General features: G+C 47.7%; 1 protein-coding gene across 1 annotated transcript in view; it reads right to left on the bottom strand.

Moving 5' to 3' along the window:
* The window catches only part of MAP3K5 (mitogen-activated protein kinase kinase kinase 5), a 368,573-nt gene that overhangs the window by 48,184 nt on the left and 304,129 nt on the right, over positions 1–16,260 (bottom strand). Inside the window, exons 23-24 of the mRNA XM_063917408.1 lie at positions 9,275–9,443; positions 7,686–7,871 (exon numbers count right to left, since the gene is read on the bottom strand). Of these exons, the coding sequence (XP_063773478.1) occupies positions 7,686–7,871; positions 9,275–9,443 (355 nt within the window). The remainder of the gene's footprint in view (positions 1–7,685; positions 7,872–9,274; positions 9,444–16,260) is intronic.

Raw genomic sequence — 16,260 nt, forward strand, 5'->3', positions numbered from 1 at the left:
CTCCAATCTAGCACATGGGAAGGCTGGACAATTTCCAGACACAGTAGCAGCGCATTCCCGCCTCCCAAAGCGAGCATCAGATACCTCTAAAATAAGAATTTACTTACCGATAATTCTATTTCTCATAGTCCGTAGTGGATGCTGGGAACTCCGTAAAGACCATGGGGAATAGCGGCTCCGCAGGAGACTGGGCACAAAAGTAAAAGCTTTATGACTAGCTGGTGTGCACTGGCTCCTCCCCCTATGACCCTCCTCCAAGCCTCAGTTAGGATACTGTGCCCGGACGAGCGTACATAATAAGGAAGGATCTTGAATCCCGGGTAAGACTCATACCAGCCACACCAATCATACCGTACAACTTGTGATCTGAACCCAGTTAACAGTATGATAAACGTAGGAGCCTCTGAAAAGATGGCTCACAACAATAAACAACCCAATTTTTGTAACAATAACTATATACAAGTATTGCAGACAATCCGCACTTGGGATGGGCGCCCAGCATCCACTACGGACTATGAGAAATAGAATTATCGGTAAGTAAATTCTTATTTTCTCTGACGTCCTAGTGGATGCTGGGAACTCCGTAAGGACCATGGGGATTATACCAAAGCTCCCAAACGGGCGGGAGAGTGCGGATGACTCTGCAGCACCGAATGAGAGAACTCCAGGTCCTCCTCAGCCAGGGTATCGAATTTGTAAAATTTAGCAAACGTGTTTGCCCCTGACCAAGTAGCTGCTCGGCAAAGTTGTAAAGCCGAGACCCCTCGGGCAGCCGCCCAAGATGAGCCCACCTTCCTTGTGGAATGGGCTTTTACAGATTTTGGCTGTGGCAGGCCTGCCACAGAATGTGCAAGCTGAATCGTACTACAAATCTAACGAGCAATCGTCTGCTTAGAAGCAGGAGCACCCAGCTTGTTGGGTGCATACAGGATAAACAGCGAGTCAGATTTTCTGACTCCAGCCGTCCTGGAAACATATATTTTCAGGGCCCTGACTACGTCCAGCAACTTGGAGTCCTCCAAGTCCCTAGTAGCCGCAGGCACCACAATAGGCTGGTTCATGTGAAACGCTGAAACCACCTTAGAGAGAAATTGAGGGCGAGTCCTCAGTTCTGCCCTGTCTGAATGAAAAATTAGGTAAGGGCTTTTATATGATAAAGCCGCCAATTCTGAGACACGCCTGGCTGAAGCCAGGGCTAACAGCATAACCACTTTCCATGTGAGATATTTTAATTCCACAGTGGTGAGTGGTTCAAACCAATGTGACTTTAGGAGACTCAACACTACATTGAGATCCCAAGGTGCCACTGGAGGCACAAAAGGAGGCTGTATATGCAGTACCCCTTTGACAAACGTCTGAACTTCAGGCACTGAAGCCAGTTCTTTTTGGAAGAATATTGACAGGGCCGAAATTTGAACCTTAATGGACCCTAATTTTAGGCCCATAGATAGTCCTGTTTGCAGGAAATGCAGGAAACGACCCAGTTGAAATTCCTCTGTAGGGGCCTTCTTGGCCTCACACCACGCAACCTGTTTTCGCCAAATGCGGTGATAATGTTTCGCGGTTACATCCTTCCTGGCCATGATCAGGGTAGGGATGACTTCATCTGGAATGCCTTTTTCCTTCAGGATCCGGCGTTCAACCTCCATGCCGTCAAACGCAGCCGCGGTAAGTCTTGGAACAGACAAGGTCCCTGCTGGAGCAGGTCCTTTCTTAGAGGTAGAGGCCACGGGTCCTCCGTGAGCATCTCTTGAAGTTCCGGGTACCAAGTCCTCCTTGGCCAATCCGGAGCCACGAGTATAGTTCTTACTCCTCTCCTTCTTATGATTCTCAATACTTTGGGTATGAGAGGCAGAGGAGGGAACACATACACTGACTGGTACACCCACGGTGTTACCAGAGCGTCCACCGCTATCGCCTGAGGGTCCCTTGACCTGGCGCAATATCTGTCTAGTTTCTTGTTGAGACGAGACGCCATCATGTCCACCTTTGGTTTTTCCCAACGGTTTACAATCACGTGGAAGACTTCTGGGTGAAGTCCCCACTCCCCCGGGTGGAGGTCGTGTCTGCTGAGGAAGTCTGCTTCCCAGTTGTCCACTCCCGGAATGAACACCGCTGACAGTGCTGTCACATAATTTTCCGCCCAGCGAAGAATTCTTGCAGCTTCTGCCATTGCCCTCCTGCTTCTTGTGCCGCCCTGTCTGTTTACGTGGGCGACTGCCGTGATGTTGTCCGATTGGATCAATACCGACTGACCCTGAAGCAGAGGCCTTGCTTGACTTAGGGCATTGTAAATTGCCCTTAGTTCCAGGATATTTATGTGAAGAGACGTTTCCATGCTTGACCACAAGCCCTGGAAATTTCTTCCCTGTGTGACTGCTCCCCAGCCTCTCAGGCTGGCATCCGTGGTCACCAGAATCCAGTCCTGAATGCCGAATCTGCAGCCCTCTAGAAGATGAGCACTCTGCAACCACCACAGGATAGACACCCTTGTCCTTGGAGATAGGGTTATCCGCTGATGCATCTGAAGATGCGATCCGGACCATTTGTCCAGCAGATCCCACTGAAAAGTTCTTGCATGGAATCTTCCGAATGGAATCGCTTCGTAAGAAGCCACCATCTTTCCCAGGACCATTGTGCATTGATGCACTGACACTTGTCCTGGTTTCAGGAGGTTCCTGACTAGCTCGGATAACTCCCTGGCCTTCTCCTCCGGGAGAAACACCTTTTTCTGGACTGTGTCCAGAATCATCCCTAGGAACAGTAGACGTGTTGTTGGAATCAGCTGCGATTTTGGAATATTTAGAATCCACCCGTGCTGACGTAGCACTACCTGAGATAGTGCTACTCCGACCTCTAACTGTTCCCTGGACCTTGCCCTTATCAGGAGATCGTCCAAGTAAGGGATAATTAAGACGCCTTTTCTTCGAAGAAGAATCATCATTTCGGCCATTACCTTGGTAAAGACCCGTGGTGCCGTGGTTCAGATTTAAAATCGGTCTCACCGAGCCGTCCGGCTTCGGTACCACAAACAGCGTGGAGTAATACCCCTTTCCCTGTTGTAGGAGGGGTACCTTGATTATCACCTGCTGGGAATACAGCTTGTGAATAGCTTCCAATACTGCCTCCCTGTCGGAGGGAGACGTTGGTAGAGCAGACTTCAGGAACCGGCGAGGGGGAGACGTCTCGAATTCCAATTTGTACCCCTGTGATACAACCTGCAGGATCCAGGGGTCCACTTGCGAGTGAGCCCACTGCGCGTTGAAATTTTTGAGACGGGCGCCCACCGTGCCTGAGTCCGCTTGTAAAGCCCCAGCGTCATGCTGAAGACTTGGCAGAAGCGGGGGAGGGCTTCTGATCCTGGGAAGAGGCTGCCTGCTGCAGTCTTTTTCCCCTTCCTCTGCCCCAGGGCAGAAATGAGTGGCCTTTTGCCCGCTTGCCCTTATGGGGACGAAAGGACTGAGTTTGAAAAGACGGTGTCTTTTTCTGCTGAGAGGTGACCTGGGGTAAAAAGGTGGATTTCCCAGCCGTCGCCGTGGCCACCAGGTCCGATAGACCGACCCCAAATAACTCCTCCCCTTTATACGGCAAAACTTCCATATGCCGTTTGGAATCCGCATCACCTGACCACTGTCGTGTCCATAAACTTCTTCTGGCAGAAATGGACAGCGCACTTACTCTTGATGCCAGGGTGCAAATATCCCTATGTGCATCTCGCATATATAGTAATGCATCCTTTAAATGCTCTATAGTCAATAATATACTGTCCCTATCCAGGGTATCAATATTTTCAGTCAGGGAATCCGACCAAGCCACTCCAGCGCTGCACATCCAGGCTGAGTCGATTGCTGGTCGTAGTATAACACCAGTATGTGTGTATATACCCTTTAGGATATTTTCCAGCTTTCTATCAGCTGGTTCCTTAAGGGCGGCCGTATCAGGAGACGGCAACGCCACTTGTTTTGATAAGCGTGTGAGCGCCTTATCTACCCTAGGGGGTGTTTCCCAACGCGCCCTAACCTCTGGCGGGAAAGGGTATAATGCCAATAATTTATTAGAAATCAGCAGTTTTTTATCGGGGGAAACCCACGCTTTGTCACACACCTCATTTAATTCATCTGATTCAGGAAAAACTATGGGTAGTTTTTTTCACACCCCACATAATACCCCTTTTTGTGGTACTTGTAGTATCAGAAATGTTCAAAGCCTCCTTCATTGCCGTGATCATGTAACGTGTGGCCCTACTGGACATTACGTTTGTCTCGTCACCGTCGACGCTGGAGTCAGTATCCGTGTCTGGGTCTGTGTCGACCATCTGAGGTAACGGGCGCTTTAGAGCCCCTGACGGTGTTTGAGACGCCTGGACAGGCACTAACTGATTTGCCGGCTGTCTCATGTCGTCAACAGTTTTTTGCAAAGTGCTGACACTGTCACGTAATTCCTTCCATACGACCATCCAGTCAGGTGTCGACTCCCTAGGGGGTGACATCACTATTACAGGCAATTGCTCCGCCTCCACATCATTTTCCTCCTCATACATGTCGACACAATCGTACCGACACACAGCACACACACAGGGAATGCTCTGATAGAGGACAGGACCCCACGAGCCCTTTGGGGAGACAGAGGGAGAGTTTGCCAGCACACACCAGAGCGCTATATATATACAGGGATAACCTTATATAAGTGTTTCTCCCTTCTATAGCTGCTGTATTTGTATTATCTGCCAATTAGTGCCCCCCCTCTCTTGTTTTACCCTGATTCTGTAGCAGGACTGCAGGGGAGAGTCAGGGAGCCGTCCTTCCAGCGGAGCTGTGAGGGAAAATGGCGCTTGTGTGCTGAGGAGATAGGCTCCGCCCCCTTTTCGGCGGCATTTTCTCCCGCTTTTTTTAGGAAAACTGGCAGGGGTTAAATGCATCCATATAGCCCAGGAGCTATATGTGATGCATTTCTTTAGCCATATAAGGTTTAAAACGTGTTTTATTGCGTCTCAGGGCGCTCCCCCCCAGCGCCCTGCACCCTCAGTGACCGGAGTGTGAAGTGTGCTGAGAGCAATGGCGCACAGCTGCAGTGCTGTGCGCTACCTTATTGAAGACAGGAACGTCTTCTGCCGCCGATTTTTCCGGACCTCTTCGCTCTTCTGGCTCTGTAAGGGGGCCGGCGGCGCGGCTCCGGGACCCATCCAAGCTGAGCCTGTGATCGTCCCTCTGGAGCTAATGTCCAGTAGCCAAGAAGCCCAATCCACTCTGCATGCAGGTGAGTTCGCTTCTTCTCCCCTTAGTCCCACGATGCAGTGAGCCTGTTGCCAGCAGGTCTCACTGAAAATAAAAAACCTATTTAAACTTTTACTCTAAGCAGCTCAGGAGAGCTACCTAGCATGCACCCTTCTCGGCCGGGCACAAAAATCTAACTGAGGCTTGGAGGAGGGTCATAGGGGGAGGAGCCAGTGCACACCAGCTAGTCATAAAGCTTTTACTTTTGTGCCCAGTCTCCTGCGGAGCCGCTATTCCCCATGGTCCTTACGGAGTTCCCAGCATCCACTAGGACGTCAGAGAAATATATATAGATGATTTGTTGCTATGGCCAACTTCTCCACACTTTAGAAGATTTGATACATTACCCCTAATGTGTCTTAAGTGATGCACAGGGCTCAGTCGGGTTCAGTATGGTATGCCGGCGGTCGGGCTCACAGCGACCAGCATACCGGAGCTGGGAGCCCGACCGCCGGCTTACAGACAGTGTGGCGAGCGCAAATGAGCCCCTTGCGGGCTCGCTTCGCTCGCCGCGCTACGCTATTTTATTCTTCTTCCAGGGGGGTCGTGGACCCCCACGAGGGAGAATAAGTGTCGGTATGCCGGCTGTCGGGATTCCGGCGCCGGTATACTGTGCGCCGGGATCCCGTAAGTCGGCATACTGAAGACCACCCGGCTCAGTCTAATTACCCGCAACTTCACTGTGGGTGTGAGTAAGTGTGGCAATATACCGTACTTATGGTGCTGCCTCACAAGGTGAGATTGGGCCATAAGTGGGGGCAAATTGCTGTCCTATTGCAACAACTTGTCCCCTTCTTGGGTATTTGGAATGAGCCCATAGTGTTCCAGGCAACAGGAGACAGATGGCACCAATATAGTTAAACATAATATGGTATACCAGGCTTCTATCCTCTTATGCTAATGATAATGTCTCTTTGACTATCACTTACTAATGGTTAATAGACTTAAATGCTGCTTCATATTTCCCTCCAATTTATTTACAAAATAAGGTCTGGTAAAGCTAAAACAGTATTTACTTTGGCAAGTGATACTAAAAACGTTGTTCTTCCCAAGTAAATCCAATTATATATTGGTTACGTACAGTATACTCTGCTGATGTACAAAGTGAAGAAAATAAGGGAGGTAACATACTGTACAAGCCAAATTGAACACAGACAGGGTCGCATGGTGATAGCTAGTGATGTCAGTGAATGGATATTTTTGGGGTCACTTACAGCCTCCTTTATCACTTCAAGTGTTAATCTGGATCAAGCGCAGACTCAGAGGAGCATTGTATCAAATCATTTACAAGTATAGTTAAAATAATAAAAATAATGAGTTTATTTACCAAGCCACTGAGCTAACAATTCTTATATCTGCACATGCATAGTTACGTCACTATGGAGTGCAGGCTGCACCCGGGTGTTACCCTCCGAGGATGACACAAAAATGCCAGCTCCTCCTCAGTGACAGGAGCCATGTGCTGAGCTCGGTTTCAGTCACAGTGTAGGAGCTGGCTTTGCAGGCATACAAGTCTCAGGGGGCAGCCCAGCATCTCTGGGAATGCTGGGCACGCCCCCGGAGTAATGGAAATGGGGTCAGCATCTGATGACACACCTACTTCTCGGATGTGCGCGCAAAGGGCTTTACAGCGTCCCGGTGTCACTGACTGCAGTGATGCTCCTGCACATAATGATTTTACCTACATGTGATCAAGTGAAACCTAGCTTGCTTTGCTGATCCCAAATGCCACCAATGCCATCCTGAAATGTACTTTTCACCATTTGGTAAAGTGGCTCAAGACACAGTCCCCACAGAACTCTATGGGGACGGTAGCAAGTGAAAAAAAGAGTTATTGCAGAAAGAAAATCCACATGGTTTACCTCTTGACAAATTGGGAAAAACCGAGAGAAGTCATTTCAACAGGGAAAACTCTGGAGAAAGTGATCACAGTTTCATATACAGGACCTGATTCGAATTTGTATGTAAACCATACACCGCAACCTGACAGACTGTGGACGTTTAGGGGCGGGTAAGAACAGCGTTCCACAAAAATGAGCGCTTGTTGACCTCGTTTTGTAGGTGTGCGGAGGTCAGGGTTTGCATCTCCAGATGCAAACTTCCTGGCCTGGGCAGCATGAACAGCCTGCTCACGCAAGTGATCTGATGCAGGATGTCTAGACGCAGCAGCGGAACACACAAGCAGGCAGGAAGCGTCTATTTACACGCATCTTGCAGCTTTAACATAAGTTAGCAGTAGGATGTTGCAGCTGCTAGTGCTTACCATACTAACTGGAATCAGCCCTCTAGACCCATAAAAAAAGCAAAACCTATAGTAACTATTTCTTTTAGTAGCCATTAATTCAAAAATATAGTACACATCATGTGATTGCTTTTATGATAAAGCTAGCCTTTCACATCGTTTTTACCTACCGCATCCTGAAAACCAAATAGTACCACTTGGACCTGACTGATAGCATGACTGTCAAAATCCAGCTCCAGCTTCAGTTTTGATAGAGTAGAGGCAATGATCTTCCGGTCAGTAGACCTAACAAACTCCCGTAGGCTGGTCACCAATGTTGTTATATGTTCCCACTTTAATATGATTTGTTCTGCACCCTATTGACATCATACACATATAATTTAACAGTGGCAGTTCCAAAAGGTACAGTACATTAAACAGTAGGTCTCCCAATTATCTATGGAAAGCAATACAACTATTTTTAAAAAGCACAGTGATCAAAAATTGTAATCATTCGTAAATGCAAAAGAAAAAAATAAATGAAAAACAGGTTGTAAAAAATGGTAATGCACACTAAAAACATTTATAAAATGCAATCAAAATTGTCAGTCCCTGTCGCATAAAAGCTTATGATCTAAACTCCTAACACACAAGTGGACTAGTGTCCATTTCAGTCATCAGCCAGGTAACCTACTGGTATGTTTTTGGAATGCTGGAGGAAAACCCAGTACCAGGAGAAAAACAACAACAACAACAGCAGGGTAGATCATACAAACTCCACGCTAATAAGATTCTGGTCCAAAATGTAATAGTAACCATGCACATTGAGACCGATTGGACCTATTTGTTCATTTTGACCAAAGTATGTTCGTTGACACAATAATGTCAAGTTTGGCCAACCCACCAAATTGAATATGTCAAGTCTAGCGAGTTCAGTTACCGTCAATCATCTGGTAGTGGAGAGTGGAACAGTATGCATAACCATCATGATTGGTTAGGTCTATGCAATTAGCCATCCACTAAAGTTGTAAGCTCAACTTTATTGTCACAAAACAAAAACAGTGTAAAATGGGACCTTACAAGTAGACTTACAAAAAGAAAAAGAAAAAAGTCTTCCTACAAAAGTATTAAGCTTTAGAGAAAGGAAAGGTACATATAGGTTTAGGTTGTAAAATATAAGGACAATTTTAGTATGACTGATTATATAACCAAATGGGTAAGACATTGTTATAGAGAATCTTCCTCCGCGGTCATTACTTTACAAATAACAATTTAAAAAGTACATTTTACATGTTCTGCTGAGAGAGACTATTTGTAAAGCACGTCTGTACGAGGACACTAAGTAAATGTTTTATAATGCACGGTAATAGAGCAAAAGTGACATTTTAGTTTTCACAGATGGCTACATTTAGGTCAGAAGGAAACCGTAATCTCTACTACGTCTGATTAAAAAAACGGTCTTAAACAATAACATTTGCCACATTCATCATCCAAGCCAGTGGGAAAAGCAAAAAACAGTTCAGAGGACTTCTATCTTTAAAAAAATACATTGTATTCCATTAAGAAAAATACATATAACCTAGCCAACATAGTTCAATCAAACATAACACCCCTGTCCCATTGCTACTAGTTAATGTAAACTGGTCCCACAATCATTATATGCTAAATCCAATCATACACTTCTAAGCAATCTATCATTGAATGTTCCCCATATGTTGGTCTTGCTAAGGACACATTCCCATCAACAGGTTCTAGAATTATAATGCCATCATTAGGTTACCTGGCCTAGTGTTTTCATCAGGTTCCTAACCACCGTATCTTGGTCCTCAGTGAGAATGCGATGCAGGGTGGCTCTCCTTTCACTGTCCTTCTTCAACATGAAGAACCCAGAATCTCTTTCCTCAGGAGAAGGAGGAGCACTGTGATCTTCAAATTGCTCATCAGGGATCCTATTATTAAATAAAAATCAGTTAAACTGGAAATATTTGTGGCATCTGTTACTTGCAACTGAAGCTCTTAAAAGGCACTGCTACATTCAGCTGGAGGCTGCTTCATACACTTGCTGTGCACAGTGTCTAATGATAGCTGATAGTTTAAGCATGGAACTGCCAGAATTTTACAATCTGGTAGTATTTATTGTAGATTACAGGCCTTCAATAATCCCAGTCTGGATGTAAGGCCGAGTTTTTGGTTTAGGGGGGTATCCAATTAGGCCTGCAAAATTTTTCGCCCGTGAACCCCCCCTTTTTATTGGACCTATACACTTATTTCCCAATATTTTCGGAAAAACTGTTTTCTATTTTGGCCTGGAAACACATAGGATCCAGGATGTGTTTTCTTTTGGCTGACTCAGGCAGGTGATAAAAAAAATAAGAATTTACTCACCGGTAATTCTATTTCTCGTAGTCCGTAGTGGATGCTGGGAACTCCGTAAGGACCATGGGGAATAGCGGGCTCCGAAGGAGGCTGGGCACTCTAGAAAGATCTTAGACTACCTGGTGTGCACTGGCTCCTCCCACTATGACCCTCCTCCAAGCCTCAGTTAGGTACTGTGCCCGGACGAGCGTACACAATAAGGAAGGATTTTGAATCCCGGGTAAGACTCATACCAGCCACACCAATCACACCGTACAACTCGTGATATGAAACACAGTTAACAGTATGAAACAATAGAGCCTCTCAACAGATGGCTCAACAATAACCCGATTTAGTTAACAATAACTATGTACAAGTATTGCAGATAAACCGCACTTGGGATGGGCGCCCAGCATCCACTACGGACTACGAGAAATAGAATTACCGGTGAGTAAATTCTTATTTTCTCTGACGTCCTAGTGGATGCTGGGAACTCCGTAAGGACCATGGGGATTATACCAAAGCTCCCAAACGGGCGGGAGAGTGCGGATGACTCTGCAGCACCGAATGAGAGAACTCCAGGTCCTCCTCAGCCAGGGTATCAAATTTATAGAATTTTGCAAACGTGTTTGCCCCTGACCAAGTAGCAGCTCGGCAAAGTTGTAAAGCCGTGACCCCTCGGGCAGCCGCCCAAGATGAGCCCACCTTCCTTGTGGAATGGGCATTGACAGATTTTGGCTGTGGCAGGCCTGCCACAGTATGTGCAAGCTGAATTGTACTACAAATCCAACGAGCAATAGTCTGCTTAGAAGCAGGAGCACCCAGCTTGTTGGGTGCATACAGGATTAACAGCGAGTCAGATTTTCTGACTCTAGCCGTTCTGGAAACATATATTTTCAGTGCCCTGACAACGTCTAGCAACTTGGAGTCCTCCAAGTCCCTAGTAGCCGCAGGCACCACAATAGGCTGGTTCAGGTGAAACGCTGACACCACCTTTGGGAGAAACTGGGGACGAGTCCTCAATTCTGCCCTGTCCATATGGAAAATCAAATAAGGGCTTTTACAAGACAAAGCCGACAATTCTGATACTCGCCTGGCAGAAGCCAAGGCCAATAACATAACCACCTTCCACGTGAGATATTTCAGATCCACGGTTTTTAGTGGTTCAAACCAATGTGATTTTAAGAAACTCAACACCACGTTGAGATCCCAAGGTGCCACGGGGGGCACAAACGGGGGCTGAATATGCAGCACTCCTTTAACAAATGTCTGAACTTCAGGTACTGAAGCTAGTTCTTTTTGAAAGAAAATTGACAGAGCCGAGATCTGTACCTTAATGGAGCCCAGTTTTAGGCCCATATTCACTCCTGCTTGCAGGAAATGCAGAAATCGACCTAGTTGAAATTCCTCCGTTGGGGCCTTTTCGGCCTCACACCATGCAACATACCTCCGCCATATGCGGTGATAATGAGTTGCTGTGACCTCTTTCCTGGCTTTAATAAGCGTAGGAATGACTTCCTCCGGAATGCCCTTTTCCTTCAGGATCCGGCGTTCAACCGCCATGCCGTCAAACGCAGCCGCGGTAAGTCTTGGAACAGACAGGGGCCCTGCTGCAGCAGGTCTTGTCTGAGCGGCAGAGACCACGGGTCCTCTGAGATCATCTCTTGAAGTTCCGGGTACCACGCTCTTCTCGGCCAATCCGGAACCACGAGAATTGTGTTTACTCCTCGCTTTCTTATTATTCTCAATACCTTTGGTATGAGAGGTAGAGGAGGGAACACATAAACTGACCGGTACACCCACGGTGTCACTAGAGCGTCCACAGCTATCGCCTGAGGGTCTCTTGACCTGGTGCAATACTTCTCTAGTTTTTTGTTTAGGCGGGACGCCATCATGTCCACCTGTGGACGACCCCATTGATTTACAATCATTTGGAAGACTTCTGGATGAAGTCCCCACTCTCCCGGGTGGAGGTCGTGCCTGCTGAGAAAGTCTGCTTCCCAGTTGTCCACTCCCGGGATGAACACTGCTGACAGTGCTAGTACATGATTCTCCGCCCATCGGAGAATTTTTGTGGCATCTGCCATCGCCGTCCTGCTTCTTGTGCCGCCCTGTCGATTCACATGGGCGACTGCCGTGATGTTGTCTGACTGGATCAGCACCGGCTGGTGTAGGAGCAGGGATTTTGCTTGACTTAGGGCATTGTAAATGGCCCTTAGTTCCAGAATATTTATGTGAAGGGCAGTCTCCTGACTTGACCATAGTCCTTGGAAATTTCTTCCCTTTGTGACTGCCCCCCAGCCTCATAGGCTGGCATCCGTGGTCACCAGGACCCAGTCCTGTATGCCGAATCTGCGGCCCTCCAGAAGATGAGCACTGTGCAGCCACCACAGAAGAGACACCCTGGTTCGTGGAGACAGGGTTATTAAACGATGCATCTGAAGATGCGATCCGGACCACTTGTCCAACAGGTCCCACTGAAAAATTCTGGCATGGAACCTGCCGAATGGAATTGCTTCGTAAGAAGCTACCATCTTTCCCAGGACCCGCGTGCAGTGATGCACCGATACCTGTTTTGGTTTTAGGAGGTCTCTGACTAGAGAAGACAACTCCCTGGCTTTCTCCTCCGGGAGAAACACTTTTTTCTGGGCCGTGTCCAGAATCATTCCCAGGAACAATAGACGTGTCGTGGGGACCAGCTGTGACTTTGGGATATTCAGAATCCAGCCGTGCTGGCTCAGCACTTCCTGAGATAGTGCTACTCCCACTAACAACTGTTCCTTGGATCGTGCCTTTATTAGGAGATCGTCCAAGTATGGGATAATTAAAACTCCCTTTTTTCGAAGGAGTATCATCATTTCCGCCATAACCTTGGTAAATACCCTCGGTGCCGTGGAGAGTCCAAACGGCAGCGTCTGGAATTGGTAATGGCAATCCTGTACCACAAATCTGAGGTACTCCTGGTGAGAATTGTAAATGGGGACATGCAGGTAAGCATCCTTGATGTCCAGGGATACCATGTAATCCCCCTCGTCCAGGCTTGCAATAACCGCCCTGAGCGATTCCATCTTGAACTTGAATTTTTTTATGTATGTGTTCAAGGATTTCAAATTTAAAATGGGTCTCACCGAACCGTCCGGTTTCGGCACCACAAATAGTGTGGAATAGTAACCCCGGCCTTGTTGAAGTAGGGGTACCTTGATTATCACCTGCTGGGAATATAGCTTGTGAATCGCTGCTAGCACCGCCTCCCTGTCTGAGGGAGCAATCGGCAAGGCGGATTTTAGGAAACGGCGGGGTGGAGTCGCCTCGAATTCCAGCCTGTATCCCTGAGATACTATTTGAAGGATCCAGGGATCCACCTGTGAGCGAGCCCACTGATCGCTGAAATTCCTGAGGCGGGCCCCCACCGTACCTGGCTCCGCCTGTGGAGCCCCACCGTCATGCGGCGGACTTGGAAGAGGAAGCGGGGGAGGACTTTTGTTCCTGGGAACCTGCTGTTTGCTGCAGCCTTTTTCCCCTGCCTCTTGACAGAAAAGACCCTCCTTTTCCCCGCTTGTTTTTCTGGGACCGAAAGGACTGAACCTGATAAAATGGCGCCTTCTTAGGCTGTGAGGGGACATGGGGTAAAAATGCTGACTTCCCAGACGTTGCTGTGGAAACTAGGTCGGAGAGACCATCCCCAAATAATTCCTCCCCCTTATAAGGCAAAACTTCCATGTGCCTTTTGGAATCTGCATCTCCAGTCCACTGGCGAGTCCATAAGCATCTCCTAGCAGAGATGGATAATGCATTTACTTTAGATGCCAGCCGGCAGATTTCCCTCTGTGCATCTCTCATGTATAAGACTGAGTCTTTGATATGGTCAATTGTTAGCAGGATCGTGTCTCTGTCTAACGTGTCAATATTTTCTGACAGTTTATCTGACCACGCAGCGGCAGCACTGCACATCCATGCTGACGCAATAGCTGGTCTGAGTATAATGCCTGAGTGTGTATATACAGACTTCAGGATCGTCTCCTGCTTTCTATCAGCAGGTTCCTTAAGGGCGGCCGTATCCTGGGACGGTAGTGCCACCTTTTTAGACAAACGTGTGAGCGCTTTATCCACCCTCGGGGGTGTTTCCCAACGTAACCTATCCTCTGGCGGGAAAGGGAACGCCATTAGTAGCTTCTTAGGAATTACCAATTTCTTATCAGGGGAAGCCCACGCTTCTTCACACACTTCATTTAATTCATCTGACGGGGGAAAAACTACAGGTAGTTTTTTCTCCCCAAACATAATACCCTTTTTTGTGGTACCTGGATGTAAATCAGAAATATTTAACACCTCTTTCATTGCCTCAATCATGCAGTGAATGGCCTTAACGGGCATTAAATTTGACTCATCGTCGTCGACACTGGTGTTAGTATCCATGTCGACATCTACTTGTGCCACCTGAGATAGCGGGCGTTTCAGAGCCCCTGATGACTTTTGAGACACCTGGACAGGCACGAGCTGAAGACTCGGCTGTCCCACAGTCGGCATGTCGTCAAATTTTTTATGTAAGGAGTCTATACGTGCACTCATTTCCTGCCATAATACCATCCACTCAGGTGTCTGACCCCCAGGGGGTGACATCCCTGCTAAAGGCATCTGCTCCCCCTCCACATCATTATCCTCCTCAAACAAGTCGACACAGCCGTACCGACACACTCCACACACAGGGAATGCTCAAACAGAGGACAGGACCCACAAAAGCCCTTTGGGGGGACAGAGTAAGAGTATGCCAGCACACACCAGAGCGCTATACATATATACAGGGACTAACTGAGTTATGTCCCTAATAGCTGCTTTTCAAATATAATATACTGTATACAGTGCCAATTTTAATGCCCCCCCTCTCTTTTCCCTCTTACTGTACTGTAGAATTGCAGGGAAGAGCCAGGGAGCTTCCTTCCAGCGGAGCTGTGAGGGAAAAATGGCGCCAGTGTGCTGAGGAGATAGGCTCCGCCCCTTTTTCGCTGCGTATTCTCCCGCTTTTTATGGGATTCTGGCAGGGGTATTTACCTCATATATAGCCCCAGGGACTATATATTGAGGTATTTTAGCCAGCCAAGGTGTTTTTATTGCTGCCTCAGGGCGCCCCCCCCCAGCGCCCTGCACCCTCAGTGACCGGAGTGTGAAGTGTGTATGAGGAGCAATGGCGCACAGCTGCAGTGCTGTGCGCTACCTTGGTGAAGACAGGATGTCTTCATGCCGCCGATTTTCCGGACCATCTTCTTGCTTCTGGCTCTGTAAGGGGGACGGCGGCGCGGCTCCGGGACCGAACATCAAGGCTGGGCCTGCGGTCGATCCCTCTGGAGCTAATGGTGTCCAGTAGCCTAAGAAGCCCAATCCGGCTGCAAGCAGGCGAGTTCGCTTCTTCTCCCCTTAGTCCCTCGCTGCAGTGAGCCTGTTGCCAGCAGGTCTCACTGAAAATAACAAATTCTAAGACTATAACTTTCTAAGAGCTCAGGAGAGCCCCTAGTGTGCATCCAACCTCGGCCGGGCACGAAATCTAACTGAGGCTTGGAGGAGGGTCATAGTGGGAGGAGCCAGTGCACACCAGGTAGTCTAAGATCTTTCTAGAGTGCCCAGCCTCCTTCGGAGCCCGCTATTCCCCATGGTCCTTACGGAGTTCCCAGCATCCACTAGGACGTCAGAGAAATAAGATTTTAAACCTACCGGTAAATCTTTTTCTCGTAGTCCGTAGAGGATGCTGGGGACTCCGTAAGGACCATGGGGATAGACGGGCTCCGCAGGAGCCATGGGCACTTTAAGAACTTTAGGTATGGGTGTGCACTGGCTCCTCCCTCTATTGTACAGGTTTTGGATACCTGCACTCACCCTCTACTTGGTGTTTGTATGTGAGAAATAATGCATCTCTATGATCTATAAATACCTTTATAAGTCACAATGCTTAGTATAACAGATGGTACAATAATTCATATATAATCGATGATATTGTGATTACACATAAATGCCCTTATTTGCAATAATAACATGCATATTGTGTGAACATCCGATGTATAGGGAAAATAAACACAAGATTAAATAAAATATGGTATTGCCGCGTGATGAATATCCTAGAGAAAAGTCTTGTGAGAAAAGGAGTATCTTTGTTCCAGATATATAAGAGTCAATCTTTATCTGAAGGGATTTCCTTTCCCCTCAGTGTGAGTCTAAGCAGTATGCCCAGAGGCGGTTCTTTGTCAATAATTGATCGTAGGTGGAGGTCGTGTCCTGGGAGGCCGGCGTCCAAGCCTGCCAGGTGCAACTTACCCTCACGATGTGATGTTTAGTTCTCTTTGTTCACTCTCTGGTGAGTGATGATGTGGCCGCTTGCGCGGTTTCCGCTGTATCCGTCCCCGGTGGTGCTCCTCAGCAGAC

This window comes from Pseudophryne corroboree, chromosome 4, assembly GCF_028390025.1.
Source record: "Pseudophryne corroboree isolate aPseCor3 chromosome 4, aPseCor3.hap2, whole genome shotgun sequence".
Lineage (NCBI taxonomy): Eukaryota > Metazoa > Chordata > Amphibia > Anura > Myobatrachidae > Pseudophryne > Pseudophryne corroboree.